The sequence below is a fragment of the Typopeltis vanoorti genome, chromosome 9 (genome assembly GCF_054136105.1).
Source record: "Typopeltis vanoorti isolate ZY-2024b chromosome 9, IOZ_Tvanoo_1.0, whole genome shotgun sequence".
Taxonomy (NCBI): Eukaryota; Metazoa; Arthropoda; class Arachnida; order Uropygi; family Thelyphonidae; genus Typopeltis; species Typopeltis vanoorti.
The window spans coordinates 51,948,992-51,973,983 of record NC_143557.1 but is presented as its reverse complement, the minus strand read 5'-3'; the positions used below and the strand labels follow the sequence as shown (position 1 = coordinate 51,973,983).

Here is a 24,992-nt window from a genome sequence, read left to right as displayed (position 1 = left end):
TTTCAGCCCCAAGCAGCATGTAAAAGAAGGAACTTAAGGTCAACGAGCGTTAGATTTTTTCATAGCATCAGAAGGGGTCTCTGTTAAGAATATGACTATTTTACCACCAGCTGGTGACAGTGATCTTGCCATGCTTTCTTGGGCAGTATCTAATTATAGTGATCCAATTAGAACAGGTTACATACTGAACTACAAAGATAGAAATTATGATCAACTTAGGAGAATACTATTTTTGGTCTCATGATATCAGTTACTGAATGGGGAAAAATGTCAGCAATGCATGGGACTCTTTGAAAAACTGCTTAAATGAAGTGGTATCTGAATATATCTCTAGTGTTCAAAGAATAAATAGGTTGGGAGTGAAATGAATGTGCAAACTTATTAAGCAAGAGATCTCTACAAGAAGATGATGATGATGTGGAAAGAATATCATAAAATAAGAGTGAAAGGAGTTATGAAATATATAAAGCAGGCCCATATAGTTAATGAGTATTGTGTGAAAGCTAAATTGGAGTATGAAAAGAAATTGGCTATTCAGGCTAAAGGCAGTCCAAAAGAATTTTATCATTATACCACAAGCAAAAGAAAGAATGAATATGGAAGAATAATTGTATGAATGCAGATGATACTCTAGTATCAGAAGCTAAGGAGATTGCTCAATTAGTGAGTGCTCACTTTGCTAAGACCCATATATATGTAACATAGTGCTACTGCTACATTGGACGAAGAGTTAGAGGTACATGAAAATGAGGCATAACCGGATAAGAATTTGTCAGTAGGAACAGATGGAATATTATTATTACCCAAGACCCCCATGGAGTCAGAGACTCATCTAGGAGATTCTTTTATTCATACACATAGCTCATCATACCGTGTTTTAAACACACTCAAATTCTCTGCAGACACCACTCTCTCAGGCAAGGCATTCCAATCATTCACAACTCTGCATGAAAAAAAACCCTGCTTCTCACTCCTATACTCACACCCTCTTTATACAGTTTCCAGGGATGACCTCTGGTTCTCCCCTGATCTCCCACTATTTTCTGTAGAATCTCTTCAGCATTGATCATATAACAACCTCTTAATAACTTGTAGGTCTCTATCATATCTCCCCTCTTCTTCCTGTCCACCAGACTCTGCAAGTTGCATCTTCTCAATCTTTCCTCATATTTGACATTCCAGAAGTTAGAAACTACCTTAGTCAGTAGTCGCCTTTGGACCCTTTCCAACATCTCTTCATCCTTCTGAAAACCAGGTGACCAAATCTGGGCACAATAGTCCATGTGCGGCCTAATCAAAGCCTTATACAATGGAACAAGAATCTCCCTACTTCTACAAGTCAGTGTCCTCTGCATCATTCCCAGAAGCCTTTGTGTTTTCTTCACAATTTTGGCTATGTGTCCCCTAAATTTCAGATTCTCATCCGCTATCACCCACAGATCTCTTATTTCCTTCACCTTCAACAATATATCCTCACCAAGCATAAATTCTGCATCCTATTTTTGTTTTCTAAATTTTAAAACCTTACATTTTGCAACATTGAACTCCCATTCCTGTGCCCAATCACTCAATTTATTCAAGTCTTCTTGTAAGGCCACAACATCTTTTCTACTCTTCATGGTTCGTCCCAACTTTTCATCATCTGCAAACAACTGAATATCTCCATCCAAATCTTCACCAATATCATTAATATACAAGTTAAACAGCAATGGCCCTAAAACGCCCCCCCCCCTGAGGAACGCCACTAGTAATTTTCCTTTTCCTAGATATCACTCCCCATACACAACTTGTTGATACCTATCAGATAGCCAGTCTCTAATCCAACCCCATCCACTGTAGTTTGACTATCAACTTATCATGTGGTAATCTATCAAAAGCCTTTGCAAAATCTAAGTATATTACTGTGTATCCTTCTCCTCTGTCCATGGAAGCAGTCACCTTGTTGTAATAAGTAAGTAGATTACTAAAACATGACATGACCTCCCTTTAGTGAATCCATGCTGTGCATGAAAGATAATACCATTGTTGTCAACCCAATTCTGGATCCTAGTTCTCACAAGCTTCTCCAAAAACTTAACTACGACACCTGGCACACAGATAGGCATATAGTTTGATGCTTGAGTTCGATCACCTCCTTTATGAAGTGGCACAATCTTGCCCACCTTCCACTCCCTAGGAACTTGACTCAGTGCAAGACTCGTATTAAAAAAATATGTCAAGGCAGGCATTAACTTCCTGGCACATTCCTTCAGAATTTGTGGTGATATATTATCAAGTCCGACAGTCAGTCTCTCTTCCCCATCATCAACTGCTCTCAATCTCTCCATGAAGTCACATTCACAAGATTGAAAGACCTTTATGAACTGCTCATTAAGTATCTCCACCACACCTTTTTCTCTGTCGTAGCTTAATCTGTTTATTCATCCATTTCACACCTACCTTATTTAACCTTCTCACCCTTGGAATACATTTAGACATTGCATCTACTAGATAGTTTTTGAAAATCCCCCAAGCTGCATTGAACTCATTTCCAGGTAACTCCTCATTCCATGCTACACCTGCAAGCTGTCTCCTGAGCTCTTCATAATCACCCACTTGTAGTTCCACATATACCCTTTTCTTACAGAGGTTCAAACTCATTCGATGCTACACCTGCAAGCTGTATCCTGAGCTCTTCATAATCACCCCCTTGTAGTTCCACATATACCCTTTTCTTACAGAGGTTCACACACTGCTGGCAGCCACCCAAGTAATCACCTCATCGTCACGCTCACCAATTGGTGGGTGATTTGACACTTCATTTATAATTACATCTTCTGATAAGATGACCAAATCCAAGACTGTCAATCCTTGTGTGCCCTCTGTTACATACTGTCTGAGGTAGTTATCCCTCAAAAACTCAATAAACTCATTTTCTTTACTTCCAGTTGCTATCTCATCATACTAGTCTATATTGCCATAATTAAAATCGCCCATAATGATCACCCTTTTCTTATTTGCTTGGCTAATTTGATTATAGATTTCATAGTCACTACCATCTACATTTCCTGGTCTCAGCATGTTTGCTAAAGGAATGTTCAACTGAATTGTCTCGACCTTTCACATATCTGTATACTGTAACTTGAATCTCACTCAGGAGTGATACCATAGGAATGGAAGGAATGTATGATAGTCCCATTGTTCAAGGGTGTGCGCAAAGACTGATGCATCTAACCACTGACCAGTCGGTATCCCTGGTGTGGTAGGGAAGATTTTAGAGAAGTAAGTAAGAACTTGCATACAGAAATAGGTAGACAAGCATGCTATACTCTGCAAGGATCAGCAATGGTTTACTAAAGGAAGGTCATGTTTTAGCAATTTGCTCATGTTTTCTAACAATGTTATGGCCGAGTTGGATAAAGGGAATGGATATGCTATGGTAATATTGGATTTTGCTAAGGCATATGATAGGATACTACATGAAAGGCTGTTGCATAAACTGAAAAATCTGGGATTGGAATATAAACTCTTGACTTTGATCAGTGGATGGTTGACAGACATATCAAAAAGTAGTATACAGTAGGTGTGAAACTGCCAGATTTAAGATGACCAGTGGTGTACTTCAGGATTCAGTTCTTGGACCATTGTTGTTCAATCTATGCATTAATGACATTAGAAAGGGTCAAACAGAAGATGTGCAATTGTTTGCACAACTTCTGTTTGACCTATTTCTATTCTATTTGCGATGATGCAAATATATGTAAGGCAATTGGGGATGCTACTGATATCCAGCATTTACAAAATGATTTAAATAGGCTGGAAATTTGGGCAAATGAAAATAGCTATCAGTGTGATGTTAGTAAATTTAAAGTTATTCACTTCGATATGATAAGATTTCCAGCGGGGGTTATGCTGCAAAAAACTAGTGAGGCTAGCGAACTTGGCATGGTGGTGGATGGGAATTTGAAGTTCAAAGGTCACATAGCAAAAGTTGCAAATACAACTCAGAGGATAATTGCGATGTTGAAGCGAACCTTGCCATGTAAGGATAAGGAAGTCTTTTCACCTCGATAAGATCTCACCTGGATTATTGTGATGAAATTTTACTGATGAAATTTTTCATTATATAGAAGGTGGGGAGAGAACACAGAGGCATCCATGAAAGTTAAGTTTGTTTGAAGTCAAGAAAGGGATAAAAGCTAGGTTTTTTCTCCCAGAGAGCAGTGAGTGAGTGGAATAGTTTGCCTTTAGGAGGTAGTGAGTGCATCTAGTGTGAATGAATTTAAGAGAAGGTATGACAGCTGATTTGGTTGTATAGTCTCCTTTGATGAGTCCTTTACTCCCTGGAGGTCTCAGATAATACTACTACTACTGCTAATAATAATATATATTATATATTTGGAGAGAGAGAGAGAAAATGGTCTATATCTCAGTCAGTAACAACACTGCCCTTTGGTTAGGAAGACCTGTATTCCTGATCATATCTAGGACATGAAGAATCTTTATAAAAACTTTATGAAGGTTCAATGGAGAGTGAGTTAACTGGTCTCAAATGGAAGTGGTTATGTTTTTAATTCTGCAAGACATATACATGGAATACATGGTTTTGGAGATTGTTGTTGTGAAATTCATGTGCAAATTGTTTTCTGATTATGATGATTCTCTCTATGGGACATTAATTATTGTCCTTGAACAGGAATGATCCATACTTTGTTTAGATGGATTCAAGCCATGAACAGGAGGCCACGGCACACTTTAATAGCACTAAAGAAGTCATGGGAATAACAAGCATCAGCAAGGCATTACAGGATTTTGCCAATTACCACTGATTTTTAAGAAATTGCTTCTTTCTTTAAACTTCTGTATGCATTTCTTTATGTGCTATTATTCTTTTATGAATGGTCAGTGTCATTCTTCCAGGTCTAGAAATCCTTCTGTTTTTTTATCATTCATAAGCAGAATTTCCTTGTCATTTTCATGAAATCAGTATTGACATTTCTTAAACTGGTAAGCAATCATTTCATTTCAGGGAATAAGCTTGGTAGATTGTAAGCCAATGCGACATTCAGGAAGCTCAGAGAAATTTGTTTGAGATATTAGTTGCCCTTTATGTGATCATTTAGAGCATAGGTTCCCAAAGTGGGCGGTACTCCCCCCCGGTGGGTGCTGAAGCCTTCTAGGGGGATATAGTGGGATCAGAAGCATTTGGGGGCGCTCAGGCGGTCTGGGGGGTCGGTGGCTCTTTATAGAAGAAATTAATAATATATATTTAAAAATTAATTATTTTCGTGATTTTGCAATTAGATAATCATTTAAAATTTAAATATTGCATTTTAATTCATCTTATGCCCATCTTACACGATCAGTTTTTTTATCAATTTTCTATTTCAATTATTTAATCATTTGAAAATTTACCATGTCAGATAGAAATAGATGTCAATTTTCTATGTCAATGAGAAAATAGAGCATGTATATATGTCTGTATAATAGGGGGCGTTACAAAATTTATGTCTTGCAAAGTGGGTGGTGGCTTGAAAAAGTTTGGGAACCTATGATTTAGAGCATTAACATTGAGTTCTCTGTGCAGGATTTGAATCTCAAACCGCTTTTATTTGCAGTACTGATTTAGTACAGCAGAAAAGATGACAGTCAGTCAGTCTGACAGTTGTTATTACTAGTTATGACTCTTGTGAGAAAGACATCATTAGGTTCACAAGAAGACAGCACTGTAGTCTATCAAGGGACTGGTGATCAGTGTAAGGTCACACTTAGCTGTGGCATTGAAGTTGTCAAGAAGAATCATGTTGTCTCGTTTTTGGATATCACAGAAGATGGTATCAGATTTGGCATAAAAATCTTTATTTGCAAGTCATCAGTATTCAGAAGTTGGGCATAAGCACTGATAACTATAGCTTAGTGAATAAAATTCTTGAATAAAAACTTGAATGTTTTTATAGTTAAAAAAAAATGATATTCTCATTTTTATGCAGTTGCTAAGCTTAAAATCATAATAGTTTTATTTTATTTTTTCTTCCCCTAGGTTTTCTGTGCTTGGTCTCTTATCAGTAGTGATATGCTGGATATCAGTTTCCCTTTACCTTGGTCTCTGTGTGGTATGTTTGATTATAAATGAAAATGTGAATTATAACTCTTCTCTCATGTATTACTTCCGATTTACTTTAAAATTATAGGAAAGCAATGTAAAAAAGAAATTATAATTTCTGCGTACAAGCAAATTATGAAAAATTTTTCTTGATTTAATATTCTGAATCTTTGTCTGTTACCTGATAAATTTCAGATGTATATAGCTGTCTTTTGTATACAGAATAAAAACTGTTATGTAATGTTTTAAAGGTCGCTTCAGATTTTTGTTTGGATCCAGAACCAGTTTTGTACAAGCAAGTCAGTGGAACAGTTTACAGTGGTGAGTGATATTTATGCCTGTTGAATAGTTTTCTTATGCATTTCATTCAATTTATATATATATATATATATATATATATTCATATTCATTTATTTATTTATATTCATTATGTTATTAAGTGACATCTCCATGACTCATTGCTGGAGAACACTATACTGCACAATTCACTGTCTGCACTACTTTATTCTCCATCTTTATAATATGCCATATATTGCCCAGCAGTAGTTGTTGTTTTTCTGTTAATTGCATGTGTTTTCTGGATATTTTTTTAGTATGAGGATGAAAAACCTGAGTTTTCTGTAGGGGAAATCCCTACTATTTGCATGACTTGCTAATTCATCTTTAATTGAAAAAGAAAGCCAATATAAAGATTTCTGCCATCATGATGAGGATTAAACTTGAATCTTTTCCATTGTCTCATTGTTCTTCCAACTGTGGAAGAACAATGCCTTTTGATAGAATATACACGGCGATCTAATGTTATATCAGTGGTACTGGATTGCAAGAATGTGGAAGTGATGGTGGATAGGAAATCAAAGTTGAGAGTTATGTAGCTGTTCCTGCAAATTTGAACATCTTAGTTGTGGAGAAGTGTTGAGGTCCTTCTGCAACTTATAAGCCTTTCCACAAGAACTGTTATCAGTAATTGTATCAGTTGTATCTCTTTTTTTTTTAATAGTTATACATATCCAGACATCTATTTCAGATCTTAATAGTATTGTACTTTACTTCCTCATGACTTCACACGAAAAAAAAAAGATACCATTCTCCATGTGCCTGTATATTATTGCTGTTTAAATTTCCCAGTTCTGTTTGTTATACTGATGATGGTTTAACTATTTTAAACCAAATTTGTATAATTTAGTATACAGATGACTAAATATCCTTCCACTATGTTCATGTGCATATTTGTTTCGTTGTGGATTTGCATTTGTCACCATGTCGTAGAATGTTAGTAGATTCTTAAAGAGTAGTTACTTCCCCATCCTCATGCCCTAACTAACTAACTATACTCTCCTAGGAAAGTGTAGTTAGTAAGGATATGAGGACTTGATTTTTTGCTAGGAGAATAGCAAATGAGTGGAATGTGTTGCAGAAGCAGTTCAATGCTCTGTCATTGAATGAGTTATGAGTAGGGTATTGTGTGGGTCTCTTGTGTAATAATTATAATAGGTATGCAGTATCCAAATTTTGTGGTCCACAAAGAAGATTAGTATTAGCTATGAAATCATTTTGATATTTCATGTCAAATGCTGATTACACTGAAAGCATCACCATATTCAGAAGGAATATGGAATAATAATTAGATGTTATTTTGGGAAAATATATGTATGTCTGTTGCACAAAAAATAAGAATTCCTAAGCTAAGTTGCATTGTGTTGAAGAAATGAAATCTATCAGGTCAGTTGTGTTTGGAGATATGAGTGGCCATATGTAGTCCCATGAGTGTTATAATATGTAGAGAAATGTATGCCATGAATTTTTTCAAAATACTAACTTTTGTTAACAACAACAAATACACCTATACACCACTGATTGACATAAGACAAGAATCTGGACCATGAAGCATTACTATTATTACTATTTACGCCATCTCCATGGAGTCTGGAGATTCATCGTGGGAAACACAAATCCTATCATACCTCTCTTTGAATCCATTCACCATCAGGGAACTCTCAACCAATTCTGGCAATCCTCACTCAACAAAAAATCTGGTCCGTACACCCCTACTAACCACACTCTTACACAAATGTCTCTAGTTCTTGGAGTATTTGTTATATATTGAAAAATTTTACTTGCATCAATTTTATAAAACCGCTTTAATATCTTAAAAGTTTCTATCATGTCCCCTCTTTTCTGCCTATCAACTAAACTTAATAACCCACAAACCTTCAACCTATCCTCGTAGGGAGTATCACACAGACCTGTCACCTTCTTGGTCACTCGTCTCTGAATCTTTTCGACCACCTCTTGGTCCCCCAAGAAATCCAGGTGACCAAATCTGTGCAGTAGTCAAAATGTGGGTGAATCATAGCCTTATAAAGGGGGATAATAACTTCCTTATCTTTACTTGCTAGTGTGTTTTTCAACATCCAAGTAATTCATTGTTATTTTACCAACTTGCAATATGCCCTCTGAACTTTAACTCTTTGTCCACCATTATCCCCAAGTCCCTAGCTTCATCAATATCCTGCAAATCAGTACCATTAATGTGATACACCATATGCAACCTTTTCAACCCAAAGTGCATTAGAAATTGATTTTTGGAGTAATTAGTCATATTGCATGTGCTCTTCCAGTCTGAATGACGTTTTTCAGTGTGGAGCATGTTTCTTATCCAAGTGTGTTATCCTGATGATGTGTGATTACATCTCATGTTATGGATCAGGTTCAGAAGTCGTAGTGCATGGAATCATGACCACTAGGTCTACACTGATAGTGTGCACAATTGTCTTTTGTTGTGCCAGTTTTATTGTAAGGTCCTTACACCTTTTAGCATTATATCACTTCATATCCAAAGATTACAAAAATCTGGCTTCAATAGAATACTGTTGTAATATTGCATTGACTAGGCAGAGTTGTTAACCTAAACTATTCATCTCTTTAGGCTTAAGTGCTGGTTAAAACTCATGTTAAACATTTAATGGAATGAAAATAGAGGAACATGATGAGTACTGATAATATTAAAATTTCAATCTTCAGAAAACCAACACATATAGATAGATATCTTCACGCTTCCTCTCGCCACTTCCCTCCTCAGAAATATGCCATTATTTCCACTCTTGCACACTGGGCCAGATCCTTATTATCAGACGACGAAAAGTTTCAAAATGAACTTAATTTCCTCAAAAAAGACCTTTGCCAATAATGGTTTTGCACCAAAAAGTATTGAGAAACTTATTTTTCATCGTCGTCAACAAATTAATGAAGATTCTATTACCCCCAGAGCTTACATTTCCTTGCCTTACATTCCTCTCTCCCAAACTGGCTAGAATTTTAAAAAAGTTCGACATCAAAACGTGCTTCTCTACTCTTCCTAAACTCCAATCTATCCTTAGTCAGCCAAAAGAAAAACATTTACATGCGTACTGTAAACTCTGATGAAGGCTGCCAACATTAAATAGACTGGGTTCAAACTTCTAATATTCACAAATGTTATGATGAACTTGAAAGACATATTCTGGAGTCAAAAAAAATTACCCTCACCATCTTCAGTTTCCAGGAGTATACAGAATTATTTGTAGCTCTGGTAAACCTTACTACGGACAAACTGAAAAATGAATCTTTCTCCGTCTTGACGAACACAAAAGAGACAAATCTTATAACAGAATCCGAGCCAATGCCCTCGCCAGCCATGTTTTGTTCTCTGTAAACACTGATGAAGGCCGCCAACATTAAATAGACCGGGTTCAAACTTCTAATATTCACAAATGTTATGATGAACTTGAAAGACATATTCTGGAGTCAAAAAAATCACCCTCGATTCTACCCACATGAATTACATGAATAACCTTAGCTACAATTTGAAAGATTCGCATAGCTCTGCTGTTCAATGCTGGTGTTCTCGTGAGATCACGTGTACGCATGTAAATGTAGATATAACTGAAGTGCAGACTCCAATTTGAACTTAACTGCAGTTTTTTTTTTTGACAGCTCTATTGTTATAAATGTGTAATGTTTCTGTTGGTCTTTTTTGTGTATATATCTTTATACTTTGACACCTGAAGAAGTTGGGTTAACAACGAAACTATTTGTGTCTATATATTAAACTTTTATTCTTGATTATTTTGGTGGTTAAAGTCATTAAAATTACTAAACATATATATATATATATATATATATATATATATATATATCATCTCATCTTCCTTTTATCCTCTTTTACCTTGCGGTGGCGAGAGTTTATTAATCATCGGACCTCAAACCATTCACAGGATAAGGTGGTCAGCCCTGTGCCCTGATGTATCCTATGTCCTGTAGTGTTGAGTTCTCAAGGCCAGTTTGCCTGCTTTGCAGGATGAAAACCCCCAGGATAAACTGGGGAAAAACCCTACTGTCCACGCCCAAGACCGGCTAACTTGGCTATGGCTGAGGAAGATCCTTCAGCTCCTCATGTCACCAATGGGAATTGAACCTAGGACACTCCTTCCCCAGGCACATGGTTGCAAAGCGCACAGCCACTAGGCTAACTGCGTAGATATAAATATAGATAGATACTTATGTCACTTACACATGTAAAAAAAATATAGAATTTTATTCAAAAACTCAGATATATTTCATCTAATATAACATGAATATTGTCAGGGAGAAAGACTACTACCTGCATTTTAAACACGAATCATAAGAACAAGTCATGTAGCGGGTGCTTACTAGCCCATGTCTCAGTTGCAGCTGAGTTGACAGCATTACACTATTAGAGTTCAAAGTAATAATGATTAAAGTTTCTACAGATTAAATAACAAAAAAAAAATAAATAAATAAAATGATAGTGTCCATTGGATGGACACTGCCATTTTTGTTGTATTAGATGAAATATATTGGAGAATTCAATATTATAAAAAAGGAAATACAATGGTTTATTTTTGGTCATAACGTCATAAAAAATAAAAAAACCTACTAGTTTTGCCACAGATGATTATGGCTTCTTCTGGGTTAGTACAAGGATGGTCTGAAAAGTTCTTGGCCTAACAATGAAAAAACGAATTTATAATTTCAAAATTATTTTTATTTTTCAACATAATCTCCCTTAAGACTATTACATGTATTCCAGTGATGCTCCAGCGCCATTATCCCGTCCCTGTAGTGGTTCACAGTAGGATCTGCAAAATACCCCTCTACAGAGGGGTATTTTGCAATCACCCCTTGATTCGAAGAAAAACGCTGACCAGCGAGGAAGAGTTTTAGTTTTGGGAAGAGAGAGAAGTCGGAGGGAACCAAATCTGAGGAATAGGGTGGATGTTACAACAATTCATAGTACAGCTCCCTTAATTTTCCCATTGCCAAAACACCTTTGTGGGCACGTGCATTGTCCTAATGAAAGATGATTTTTTCTTCTGCAAACCAAGTCTTTTCTCGCGAATTTTTTCGTCTAGTCTGGTTAAAAGATCAGAATAATATTCCCCGATCTTTTATTGTTTTACCCTTTTCAAGATAATTCATAAACAAAATGCGTTTAGCATCCCAAAACACTGATGCCATGACCTTATCTGCTGATGTCTTCTTTGATGCTGAACAACCAGCTTCTGTCTACTATTTTGACTGCTATTTGGATTCTGGTGTCGACATAAAATTAGTTTTATTCTTGTTAAAATGCTCCAAGCACTGTTCAGAGATTTTCACGTGAGTGTGTTTTTGATCTTCTGTGAGCAAGCGCAGCACCGATCTTGCACAAAGCTTTTTCATTTGCAATTCTTCATGCGAAATATATCCTATATGTTCTTTCGAAATGCCTATAGTCCCAGCAATTATCACGCACTTTGACTCGCTGGTCATCCAACACCATATTGTGCACTTGATCAATGATTTCTGGTGTTGTTACACTTTTTGGACATCCTTCACGTGGATCATCTTCAAGGCTGTTACGGCCATGTTTAAAGCAGTCCATTTCTTTTGGCATTAAACCTTCTTTTACAAAGAATTTTATAACTGCATGATACTCAGTTTTATCCATTTCAAGAGATACAGACAACACTTTTGCTTCAGACAGCTGTATAAAACAAACTACTTGATAGAATGACTTGCAATTTCACATGGATGCTTATGACAGATGTACTAACTTGGAAAAAAAAATCGTGCCGATAGTGTTGCCATCTATGGTCGAGGCCGAAAACCTTTCAGACCACCCTCATATAAACAAAAAATACAATAAAATTATATATTTTTTCTACATCCATAAGCCATATAAGTATTTATAATCATGTCAGGCACACATGTTCCTTTAACTTTTGAGTAATGAATTTTTATTGTTTTTAATGTTTAGACTCTTTTGTGAACATCTTCAGAGATACAATAATGGATTATAAATGAACACACATGAAACACAAATTAAGGAACTTGGTAGATAGACCAGTGTCTAGGTTCTTAACTAGAAAGAGCACCCTCTGTGAGCACTAGGTTGTGATTCAGACCGAAGAATTAATTATCATCTCTCATATTTTGGAGAATTTAAACAACTGTGTTTATTTAAATTAGGTTGGTTTTTTTGGACAGCTGTAGAGTCTAAAAAAAAACTTCTCAGATTGAACTTGCTAAAGTAAAGCATAGTATTTTTTTCCTAGGATAGCATGCAAGGCATGGTGCCTTGAGTTGTCAATTTGCAAGCTCTGACTATCCATAGTCGTGATTGCAGATGTATTTTTTTTTGTTCTTCCAAGTAGATGATCTTCCAGTCTGCTCATATAGTGCATTTTGTAAGAATAAGGAATCCTATATACACATACACCAGGAACTAACAAAAGAAAGGAGTTGGTGCTTAGGAGAATGGATAAAGACAGCAAGTTGACAGTGGGAGTTGAAGGCGCTTCAGAGGCTGTATTTCTTAAAAATTCCAGCTACTTTACTTTTTCCAGCGTATCCCTAACATAGGAAATAATGATTGCATCACATGATCCATATGTAGAGTGGGTCAGGTGGAGAGGTTTAAGTATTTTGCTAATTCTGTTGCAGTTGTAGCCATTTGATAAGATTGATGTTACAAAGATGATACAAACATTGATGGGCTCTTAGTCAGTGTTGCCAATTTAGCTCTTTTGGAGCTAGATCTAGCTCTTTTTTTTCTTCCCTAGTTCCAAAAATTTAATCTAGCACCTAGCTCCAAATCTAACTCCTTCAGAACTAGTTTCAGCTCTTTATAATTTACTGTTAAAGAAATTGTTTTAAAAGTTTTCTAGATGTTCACATTTGATAAGGAATTGTATTGTGCATTTGGTGTGACCATCGCACATGTTTCAAACGCATGAGGACATCATCAGTCCCGTGGCCCAACAGTCTGCCATTTTGTCGCCTTAAAGTTGATAGCACCGCTACAAGTTAGTCTTTGTACAGTGTTCTGGTTGGTAGTTACGATAGCGAGTGGGAAGTTTTCAAAGACTGATCATAATTCATTGCAGTAAAGAGTTGTATACCCTTCTTCAAAAATTAGCAAAGAGAAAAATAAAGCTTACAAGCAAAAAATTACAAGCAAAAATTTAGGAGGGAGTGGTTGCAAATGGGAATGTTTAGTAAATGGTTGTGTGAAGTTCCTGGTAATGCTACAAAAGGCCACTGTAAGTTTTGCAGATGTGATATAGCTGCAAAATATTGTCAGCTTGTAAAGCATAGCAAAACTAAGAAACATCTTGCGGCAGTTCCATATAAGGCTGTTCCTGTTACAAATATGCTTGTGAAAAAGTCTGATGAGACTGCGAACTTTGAAGGTAGGTTAGCATTATTTCTTTGTTGTCGCTCATCGTTCAACAGTTGCGATCATCTAGTAGATCTTTGCAAAAAAATATCACCCCAGACAGTCAAATTATGCCAAAGGTAAAAATGCACCAAACGAAGTGCTCTGCAAATGTAAAGAATATTCTAAGTGAGCATTTTGAAGAAAATCTAATTGCAGACATTGGAGATGAAAATTTCAGCTTGCTAATAGATGAATAGAATGATGAAGTATATTAAAATTTATTTTAATGTATATCCTAGTTTACATTGTAATTTCCTTAAATTATTTAGTAAAAAAAGATATCACATTCTATTCCACATCATCAGTGAATAAGATTTTAGGAATGGCCATTTTCAACAAATTCAATAAAATTATGCATACATTTCTGAGCATGGTGGTTCTAGAAAATTGTGATGCTAGTGGTATTGTAGTCGCACTGAAAAAAGAGCTCTTGACCAAGAAACTGGACATGAAAAATCTCATTGCAATTGGTACAGACAACGCTAGTGTTATGGTTGGTGTCAATAATTGCATTTATGAACAACTGAAGGCATATATTCCCTCCTTAATTTTAATTAGATGTGTATGCCATTCATTACAACTGGCGATGTCTCACACTTGTGCAGAATCTCTCCCAAGAAAATTAGAAATTTTAGTTGCCGAAACGTATAAGCGGTTTCCCATTCTTCTTCAAGACAAGCAGCATACAAAGAGCTGTATCAAACTATCGACGAAAATGATGCTCCTCTGAAAATTGTAAGCAATTGTGCAACAAGGTGGCTCTCCATTGAACCTGCAGTTGACAGAATTCTCAGCCAGTGGATGGAATTAAAAACTCACTTCGAAGTCGTGACTGAGAAATGCTAGAAAGCTCAAATTTTGTGGGAGATGTACAAAGATGAAAGAAATCTGTTGTACCTTTTATTTTTGCATCCTGTTCTAGTTCTAGATTTGAAAATTTTGTTTTCGAATCTAACAGTGCGGATAAAATGAGATTATTCGAAGACCTTTCTCGTTTGATTCGCTTCATTGCTAATATGTTAGTGCTACCATCATCCACAATCAACTCTCTAGAGTCAAAGATTGATGACTATTTGGATCCTAATCCAAATCTTGGTTACAGATTTGAAAGAAAAAGTTCAGAGTTGATGATACAAAAGAAAGTAACCCAAAATGATGAGTGAAATCTTAGAAGTAGAGCTAGACAGTTTCTTCTTGGTCTCTTCAAACAGTTTAAGCAAAGGTTGCCTGAAAACTTGAATATTTTAAGAATGATGTCCTCTCTTTCTGTTGACAATACCCTAAAACATATAAAAGAACCTGTTACTCCCATCTTAGAAATAATGCTGAAAACAAAAAAGATGTTGCTACTGCTGAATACCAATACAATACTATCCACTTAAATAAATGGACAAATATAGAAAACACTGAGCTATTCTGGACTGAAGTAAGAGAATATAACGATGCATCTGGAATGAATCCATTTAAAGAAATTGCTCAGTGTGTAATAAATTTATTAATACTGCCAAATTCTAATGCAGAAATTGAACGAATTTTTAGTTTCATGAATGTAGTTAACACTAAATTAAGAAACAAGATGGAATTACCAATGCTGACAGTTATTTTATCATTCAAGTATGGTCTCAGGCATAATAACAAATGCTGTACAGACTATCATTTACCAGCCTCTACACTGAGTAAATGATGGCCACATGTAATAAAGCTGAAAATCTAAGTGAAAATGTGGGTGAATTAAGCGCAGAAGACCACATGGAAGATGTATTTAGCCACTTATATGCAAGTATCACTTCAACTTGATAAAATAAGTAACTTAAAAGTATTAGTTACTACTTTTAAAATTTTAGCTTCAAATTTTTATTTTTAACTCCTTTTTTAGCTCTTTTTAGCTTTTTTTTTAAGATTTAGCTTTTTTTAGTAATTTTAATTTGGCAACACTACTCTTATACTCTTAGTTAGCTTTAATAATATGATACAGCTGGGGGGGGGAATGATATGTACACGGCGACTGGGCGACAGAATAAAAGATCAAATATGCAATTCTATTCTGTTGATCTAATACCAGGTAAATTTAAATAATATTTTTTTGAGAAATGAGTTAAAAGAACGGTATAAACATAAAATTTGAAAAATCTCACTTATAATTAAGTTTATTTTTATTGTGTAGAATTACGAATTGTATAGAAATTATATTGAAATTTCCCATACAAAAAAAAAATGAGTCAGCTAGTTAATAAATATTAATATTATATATTTTAGTTTATATCATATATCAAAATTTGTAGGATCGTTTAAGAAAGAGATGGTTAAAAAGAGTGTTCCAAAAATTATTTAAAAATGAAAAGGTATAATTGCACAGTATTAAAATAAATAAAAAATATAGTTTTGTTTTAATTCATTTATTAATATTATTTTGTAATTAACAAACATCTTTCTTTACAAATGTTACATATGTACAATAAAACAAAAAAGTATATGAAATTCAAGACAATTTTTTTGAATTTATTAATTCATATTATAGTTATATGCAATACCACGTAAATATTCTATTATATTTTCCCTATCGTAATTAATAACTTTTTTCAAAATTCTTTGGTCAGCTTCATCGTAATGTTTACGTTTGTGCTCATGTTGAAAACCTGCTACTGCTCTTTCATAATCGACATCATATGTTTTTTTTTTAATTTTTTGTAGTCCATTTATAAAAATCCATAAATTTGGATGGCTTGCGCTGCTGCCAAAGCTCAGTTGCAGTTTTTGATGACAAGCTTCCGCAAAATTATTTGTCCTATCGCTTCCATTTATTGTTCTTTGGTAACCAAACGTTTGAGAGAAAAATCGATGGAGCCCTGGTTCTGTTATTCCTTAGACGACCTATGTATGTGTTCATAAACATTCTAAAATTGGTTCAAATTCATTGGATAAATGATTCTCAAGTTCAGAAATAGCGTAAATAATATCTTATTCTGGAACGAAAGCAAGCGAAGTGATCATTTTTGAATTTAAAGCGAATTGTGCATCAGAATTATATCTGGTTAAAAGACTGCATGAAGCTAAATGCTTACGAAGATTTTGTACGAGATGAAAAAAGCAACCATTTATGTTAGCTTGTGTAAATACTATATGTAATGCTTGATGAATGGCAATTTCAAAATCAACATTTATATTTTCGGGATCTAGTAATGGCTACATTTCATGTATCACATAAAATAATTTTGTGTATGTTTCAAGAGTCTTATTAGGTAATAAACAATATAAAACAGGGAAAAACAGTACCTCCATCCTTTATAGCCAAAATAACAAAAATTTGAGCAAAAAGAGGGGGAGAAAGTAAAAATGTGCCATTCATAAATAATTCATTCATGCTTTGGCTCCACACTGCATGGCTTTCACGACCAAAAATTAATATTCTCATGGGGTCGACCTGTTCTGATCCAGAATCAGCCAATAAAAAACGTTCAAATTGTGATGGACTGAATTCATAATTTAAGTATTCTTCAGGAATAATTATTGTTTGCCTAGAATCAGGATTAATTGGGGCTTTTAAATTTTTTAATCATCTTCTTTGAATATTTCTGCACAGACTGCTATGATTTGGAAGCATTCCTTTTACCGCAGAAGAAACATTTTGTAGAACTTGAGTTCTGATTTGTGATGGGTTGCTCATTGTCATATCCACTAATTTTTTGGCTGTTGTACTAACTTCTTGCATTATTACTCTGGCTGCATTTCCAGAACTGCTACATGTGTGTTCCTGTTTTTCAGAAATTAGTGATCCATCACTGACACTTGTCCAGATTCTACCTTTGCATCCTTTGTTTTTATTTTCACATCGCCAAAATTGAATTGAACCTTGAATTATTCTTGAATTATCCATTTCTGAAGAATAGAAACAAGAAATATAAATATAAAAATAAAATTAAAAAAGTTTTCACTATTGATATAATTAAGAATTTTTTCAGTACTATTTGAAAAATAGTACTGAAAAAATTCATATCAATAGTGAAATATTTCTATACTTCTGTATAATTGCACTTAGCAATTTGTTTCATTCAAGAGATAATCGAGTTTTAAATTTATTTAAATTCATTTAGATACCACGTATACAATTTACTATACGATTAAGATTATAAATTTTGAATACATACCTTTTATTTACTGAAACTTGTTCTTTGCACGTGGTAACTGTAATGTTGACACAAATATCGGAAACAATGTAAACAAACAACTAGTCTTACTGTTTAATAGAAGTCAAAATATCTCGCGAATGCATATTAAACTAAATAACTGCACACAAAACACCCAAATAACTTGTTCTTTGCATGTGGTAACTGTAATGTTGACACAAATATCGGAAACAATATAAACAAACAACTAGTCTTGCTGTTTAATAGAAGTCAAAATATCTTGCGAATGCATATTAAACTAAATAACCGCACACAAAACGCCCAAATGATAAATTGCCAAACAAGACACCTTATGCAGTGAAGCTCAGAAATACTTCTTCAGACAATAAAAATAAACTTAATTATAAGCAATATTTTTTAAATTTTATGTTTATACCGTAATTCTATGGGAAATTTCAATTTAACTTCAATACAATTCGTAATTCAACACAATAAAAATAAACTTAATTATAAGCAGGATTTTTCAGTTTTTTTGTTTATACCGTTCTTTTAACTCATTTTTACCTGGTAATAGATCAACAGAATAGTTGCATATTTCATCTTTTATTTTGTCGCCCAATTGTCCGTCACCCAGTTGACCATGTCCCGGAATGATTGATGGGAAAGTGTGAGTAGGCTTATCATTTTGAGGATGTGTTATTAAGGTGTCTAGAAAGCCCTGATAAATAGGATTATTAGATGTTGAGGTACAGGAGGAGGAAAGTATTTAATGTACCTAAAATCAAATGAAATCATGAAGCAATTAAAACCAAATTGAGAACACGCAATCAGTATATTTTAACGAGATAGAAGGCTTACATTTTTAAAAGGTTCTTGAAAATGAGTATCATTAATCAAACTTTAATGAAGTTTTTATTTGTGTGTGTGTGTGTGTGTGTGTGTGTGTGTGTGTGTGTGTGTGTGTGTGTGTGTGTGTGTGAATTGAACCGAATTTTTGTATAAAAATTGTGTTCATATCCTTAAACATGTATATTTAATAATTTCTCAGTTTTGTTTATTTTAACATTTTATATTAACAATTTAACTACAATAAAATAAAGTTAATGCATTTCAACTGTGCAACCATCTTATTTTTCTGATAATCTGTCCCCTCTCCCACTTCCCGTGATCTTTTTAATCCGTTCTCTTCCAGACACACCATAGAGGTCACCTCTCATGGTAAGATCATGCTACTGTGCAAGCTTCCTCTTACACAAAATAAATGCTCTTCAACCACTCCCAGCCTCATGTCCTTTGGCACTACAAGATACCACTAGAACTTGTACTCTTCCTTTTGATGGTCTGACTATTGCTTCTGCTCTTCTGATCCAAACATTTGTTTCGAGTGTTTCGCAATAATTATCATCACCTCTATGACGGTGTTCATTTCCCATTATATCCAAAATTTCTACGTCTTGGTTCAACAGAAGATGTACTGAAGGAGTTAAAGGAAAAACATGACTTACCCCAAAATAAAGCTGACCTCCTGGCATCATTGTTTTCCTTCACCTCCTGCATAGATGACCAAAGCAAATCCTCTTACCAAACCAAAAAAGAAAAGAGACATCAGATAAATACTAAATAGCTTGCACACTATAAAGTCATCTGCTCCCAAAGGCATCTCTCTGGGTTTTTTCTCTTTGGAGACCTCCAGGAGTATATCAAGAAATGGTAGTCTGTTGTTTTCCAGTTCAAGAATAAAATTTATGCGTGATGTAGTCTGTTCCGGTAGACTCTGACTGTGGTAGAATCTTGTTTGTTGATTCCAGCTTCTTAATAGTATAGGACATTGGCCTGAAATGACTTGTCATGCTAACAATATGTAGCTTAGAGCTTCTTTCAAAATAAGCATTTACCATATATATATATATATATATATATATGATTATCATTCACATATTTGAGCAAGTGTGTTTTATTAAAATATACTGTCGACTTTTATATTTTAGCAGTGATTATTGATAAATATTTCTAAACATACTATACTAGTAACTTGCTTTATGCTTATTGTAAATTTCTTGTTGTAGGTGTTCTGACTTATTACTTGCACTGTGATGATACATCCATGAATCCATTTTCTGGAGTAAGTTGCTGTTTTTTCCATTCTTATCAAACATGAGTCTATTAAAAAATTTTTTAAAAATCTGCCCCTGTTTCATTTATTATAAATTACATTTAAGGATTTAAATGTGGCTCTTCAAAAAATATATTTAAACTTTTTGAAATAATCATATAAGAACTTTATTATTATTATTATTATTATTGCATAGAAACCTTCAATGAGTTCAAAAACTCATCCCAGTTTTCCACATAGTCTATCATGGCTTGTCCCCTTAAATGCATTTATCAACATAATTCACAACACATTCTGGCAACCCCTTCCACTTATTCACCATTCTACAAGCAAAAAATATGGTCCTGATCCCCCTTACTAAGGTTTCAGTCCTGGCTATTTTTTTGTTCCTGGGAAACAAGACTTTTTTTCCTCCAAGTTCCAGGAATTCCCAGGACTATATAATTTATTTTGGTCACAAAAATTAATTTTTAAGTATATTTAAAATTTATTTTTATAAATATTTTTATAAATACAATAACTGCTCAATAAATCTCATGATTAAGGCAGAGTAAATTTTGTACTGAGCTTATCTTTATCTGTTGCCTTAGCCACAGTGTTTTTCAAAATTATTCTAAATTCTTACATTCGTTACTCCATGATATTATGAATATCAGTTGATGACCATTTTTTGTGTAAGATAATCAGTTAAAAATTTCATCTGAATGAATTAACAATACTGAAATACCTTTTCATTATGTAGAATATATGGAGACAAAAATACACATGTTAGAGCAATTTCTTTACGTATAATGGAAGAAATAACACTCAACCTTTCAGCCTCTATATCGAGGTCGTCATCATCAGGAAAACATACAAGACACGAGCTACGTGACACTACACAACCTAATTGCTTTGTTAATCGTTTGTGCTAGCCTGACTTCTGAAGAAACAAGCAAACAAAAAAATAAATGAATAAAATAAAAATCAATCAATAAACAAAAATAAAATCATCACCATCAATTTTCTGATATGTAGCCTCAAGAGGTGTTGAGGTTACTATTACAGCACTGCATGATTAAGTTTCCTTTATTAATCGCCTATTCAAAATTTTGTCTCCAAATCAGTCTATTACTAGTTATCACTCCAATATTGTCATATCTAACATTTCAGGCTTCTAAAGCACTTATGACTGAATAAATCCACCTAGACCTTGATCTTCTTCCAGGTCTCTTGCCTGCCATCTTGGTATCAAACATCTGTTTTGCTAACCTTTCCTCACCTATGTGTAATTCCATTGCACAAGAGTGGTGTAAAGACCGATGTATCCAACTATCGACCAATTAGCATCTCAGGAGTGGTGGTGAAGATTTTGGAAAACTTGGTTAGGGCTCGCATTCAGAAATGGGTTAACAATGAATCTCTACTTTGCAATAAACAACATGGGTTTACTAAGGAAAGGTCATGTTTTAGCAACTTGCTCACATTGTATAACAATGTTAACATTGAACTAGACAAGGGGAATGGATACACCATGATACTTTTGGATTTTGCTAAGGTTTTTGTCAAAATACAGCATGGCAGACTGCTGCATAAATTGGAGGAAATGGGTCTAGATTATAGAATATTAGTATGGATAAGAGGATGACTGACAGATATCAACAAGTGGTATACAGGGAATGTGAGTTTGCACATTCTACTAACTAGTAGAATGTGCATTGAAGATTTAAGGTAACTAGTAGTGTATCACAAGGATCGGTGCTTGGTCCACTGTTATTCAATCTGTACTTTAATGATATTTGGAAGGATTTGACAAGCAACATACAGCTATTTGCTGATGATGATGATGCAGAGATAGGTAAGAGTAATCAGGAATGCTGCTGATATGCAGTACTTGCAAAATGATTTGAATAGGCTGTAATTGTGCAAGGGAAAATGGTGTCAATTCAATGTCAATAAATGTAAAATCATTCACATCAGTGTGATTAGATATCCAGTGTTGTATTATATTGGTGGAATTAGGCTAGAAGAAACTGATGAGGATAAGGAACTTGAGGTATTAATAGATAGGAAGTTGAAGTTCAGGGGTCATGCAGCAAAGATTGCAAATACAACTCAAAGGATAATTGTAATGCTGAAACAAATGCTCACATGTAAAGATAAGGATGTTATTTTGCCTCTTTACAAGGCCTTGATAAGACCTCACTTGGACTATTGTGCACAGGTCTGGTCTCTTGGTTTCCATCGTGATTCTGATATATTGGAGAGCGTACAAAGGAGAGTGTTAAAAATGATATCAGGATTGCAGAATACTGAGTATGAAGACGGATTGAGAATTTGTAGACTGCAGACACCAGCAGATGGAGAAAGAGAGGAGATATTATTGAGACTTACTAACTTCTGAAAGGGTCATACAGGATTTCAATAGATGAAATTTTTCAATTTATGGAAGGTGGAGAAAAGACGAGAGGGCATCCTTGGAAGCTGAGAATGAAGACCGCTAAAAGGGGTGAAGACTATATTTTTATCTCGTAGGGTGGTACGTGATTGAAATCGATTGCCATCGGATGTTGTGAGTACAAACAGTGTGAATGAATTCAAGAATAAATATGACAGCAGGGGATATGTAGTATGTGGCCTCCCTTGATTAGCCTCTGACTCCCTGCAGGTCTCTCTTAATAATAATAATAAATGGCTGAAATATTTTGCTTGTTTTATAGGTTCTCCATTGAGAACGTAGGTAAATTTTTTTATATTCTTGCCTGTTTTCATAGTTCTGGTCATTTTATTGCTGATTTTCATGCAAAGTTTGTTACAGCTATTATTCAGTTTAGTTAGAGAATCCTGGATACTTGGACTAGATGTGTTTATGAGAACAGTATGATCTGCATGAAGCAAAGAGCCAGTTTTGACATGTCCAGTGCTATTATTATTATTCAGGCCTCCATGAAGTCAAAAGCCTCATCGCTGGAGGGCCTTCCTAGGAAACACAAAATCTATCAAGACTCAAAGCGGGAATCCCTTCTAAGAAACACAAAGTCTATCAAGACTCATCGCGGGGGGTCCCGTCTAGGAAACACAAAGTCTATCATACCACTCCTTCAACTCATTGACTGTTCTCACTCTCACCACTCTATCAGGCAATGCATTCCATGGTTCAACCTCCATCCATGCGAAGAAATCACTCCTCACCCTCTTGCTCACAGTTTCCTTTCGTAACTTCCAATTATCCCTTGTCATCACTCCTTCCCGCTGTTCAACCAAGCAAAAGAACTCCCCAGTGTCAACCTTGTAACCACCTCTCTACAGTTTAAAAGTCTCAATCATATCACCTCTCCTTCTTCTATCCACCAAACTCTGCAGTCCACATTCCCTCAGCCGATCCTCATAATTAACATTGTACAGTCCTGAAACCATCTTTGTCATCCGTCTTTGTATCCTTTCCACAGTTAATTTATCCCCTTCAAATCCTGGGGACCAAATCTGAGAACAATAGTCTCAGTGTGGTCTGATCAGAGTTTTATACAATGGAATGATAACTCTTTTATCTCTACAGGTCAGCGTCCTTCTCAATATTGCAGCAATCCTCTGTGTTAACTTCACCACCTTTACAATTTCAGGTTTCTATCAATCATCAACCCCAGATCTTTTATCTCATGTACTTCCTCCAGTACAGCTCCTCCAATAGAGTATGCAGCGTCCCATTGATGTGTCAAAAACCTCAAGACCTTACATTTTGCTGCATTAAACTGACACCCCCATTCATTTTCCCATCTGTCTAGCTTATTCAAATCCTCTTGCAGGACTACCACATCTGCACTATTACTAATAACCCTTCCCAACTTCGCATCATCCACAAACAACTGAATATCCCCCTGCAATCCACTGACAATTTCATTGATATAAAGGTTAAACAATATAGGTCCCAGTACTGAGCCCTGTGGGACCCCACTTGTAACCCTCTGCCTCCTTGAAACTGCTCTACCATATACAACTCTCTGATACCTATCAGACAGCCAATCATGAATCCAGCTGACCAACCTGACATCCATATCCATGTGCTGCAACTTAAATATCAGTTTATCATGTGGCACCCTGTCAAATGCCTTCGCATTTGAAAAGTCCAAGAAAATGGCAGTATATGCCTTTCCCTCATCTACTGCTCTTGTAACTTTATTATAAAAGGCTAGCATATTACTAAAACAAGAGCATACCTTAACAAATCAATGTTGACTCTCACAGATGACATCACCCTCATCTGTCCAATGCTGTATATGGTCTCTCACTAATTTCTCCAAGATCTTAACAACTACTGATGACACACAAACTGGCCTATAATTAGACACTTCCAGTCTGCTATCACCCTTATGCAATGGCACTATCTTACTTTCCTTATAATCCCTGGTCACCTTTCCTGTAGTCAGACTTTAATTGAAAAGCCACTTCAAAGGAGCTGTCAGTTCTTTAGCACATTCTCTCAAAACTCGTTGTGAAATACCACCCAGTCCCACAGCTTTACTGACATCCAGAGTACTCAGTATTTGGAACACACTCTACTCGTGCACCTCTAAACCACGAACCTGCTCTATCCCTCTATTATTAAAATTTACTCCTCCAGGGTGAAATAGTCCAATAAAGTGTTCATTGAACAATTCCATATGTCCTCTGCATTAGTCACTCTATTTTCATTTTTATCCCAAAATGTTATTCTTCCACAGTCATTTCTCTCCTCCTACTGGCCACATATGCTAAAAAATTCCCAAGGATTTTCTTTGGATCTTAGGGCCAATCTCTTCCCATATTTCAGTTTCGCCTTTCTTACCATACTAGTCACTCTCCTGGACTGTGTCTCATATTCTTCATGCATATTCTCTTCACCTGTCTCTTATATCTCTTTGATAGCCTCTTTTTCGCATGCAGTTCCTGTTT

General features: G+C 35.1%; 1 protein-coding gene across 5 annotated transcripts in view; it reads left to right on the top strand.

The window, feature by feature from the left end:
* tty (tweety) overlaps window positions 1-24,992 on the top strand; it is a 423,622-nt gene that overhangs the window by 304,051 nt on the left and 94,579 nt on the right. For all 5 annotated transcript variants that reach the window (XM_090398011.1, XM_090398010.1, XM_090398012.1 and 2 more), the window contains exons 7-9: window positions 6,020-6,092; window positions 6,334-6,403; window positions 20,038-20,093. In XM_090398011.1, the coding sequence (XP_090254137.1) occupies window positions 6,020-6,092; window positions 6,334-6,403; window positions 20,038-20,093 (199 nt within the window). The remainder of the gene's footprint in view (window positions 1-6,019; window positions 6,093-6,333; window positions 6,404-20,037; window positions 20,094-24,992) is intronic.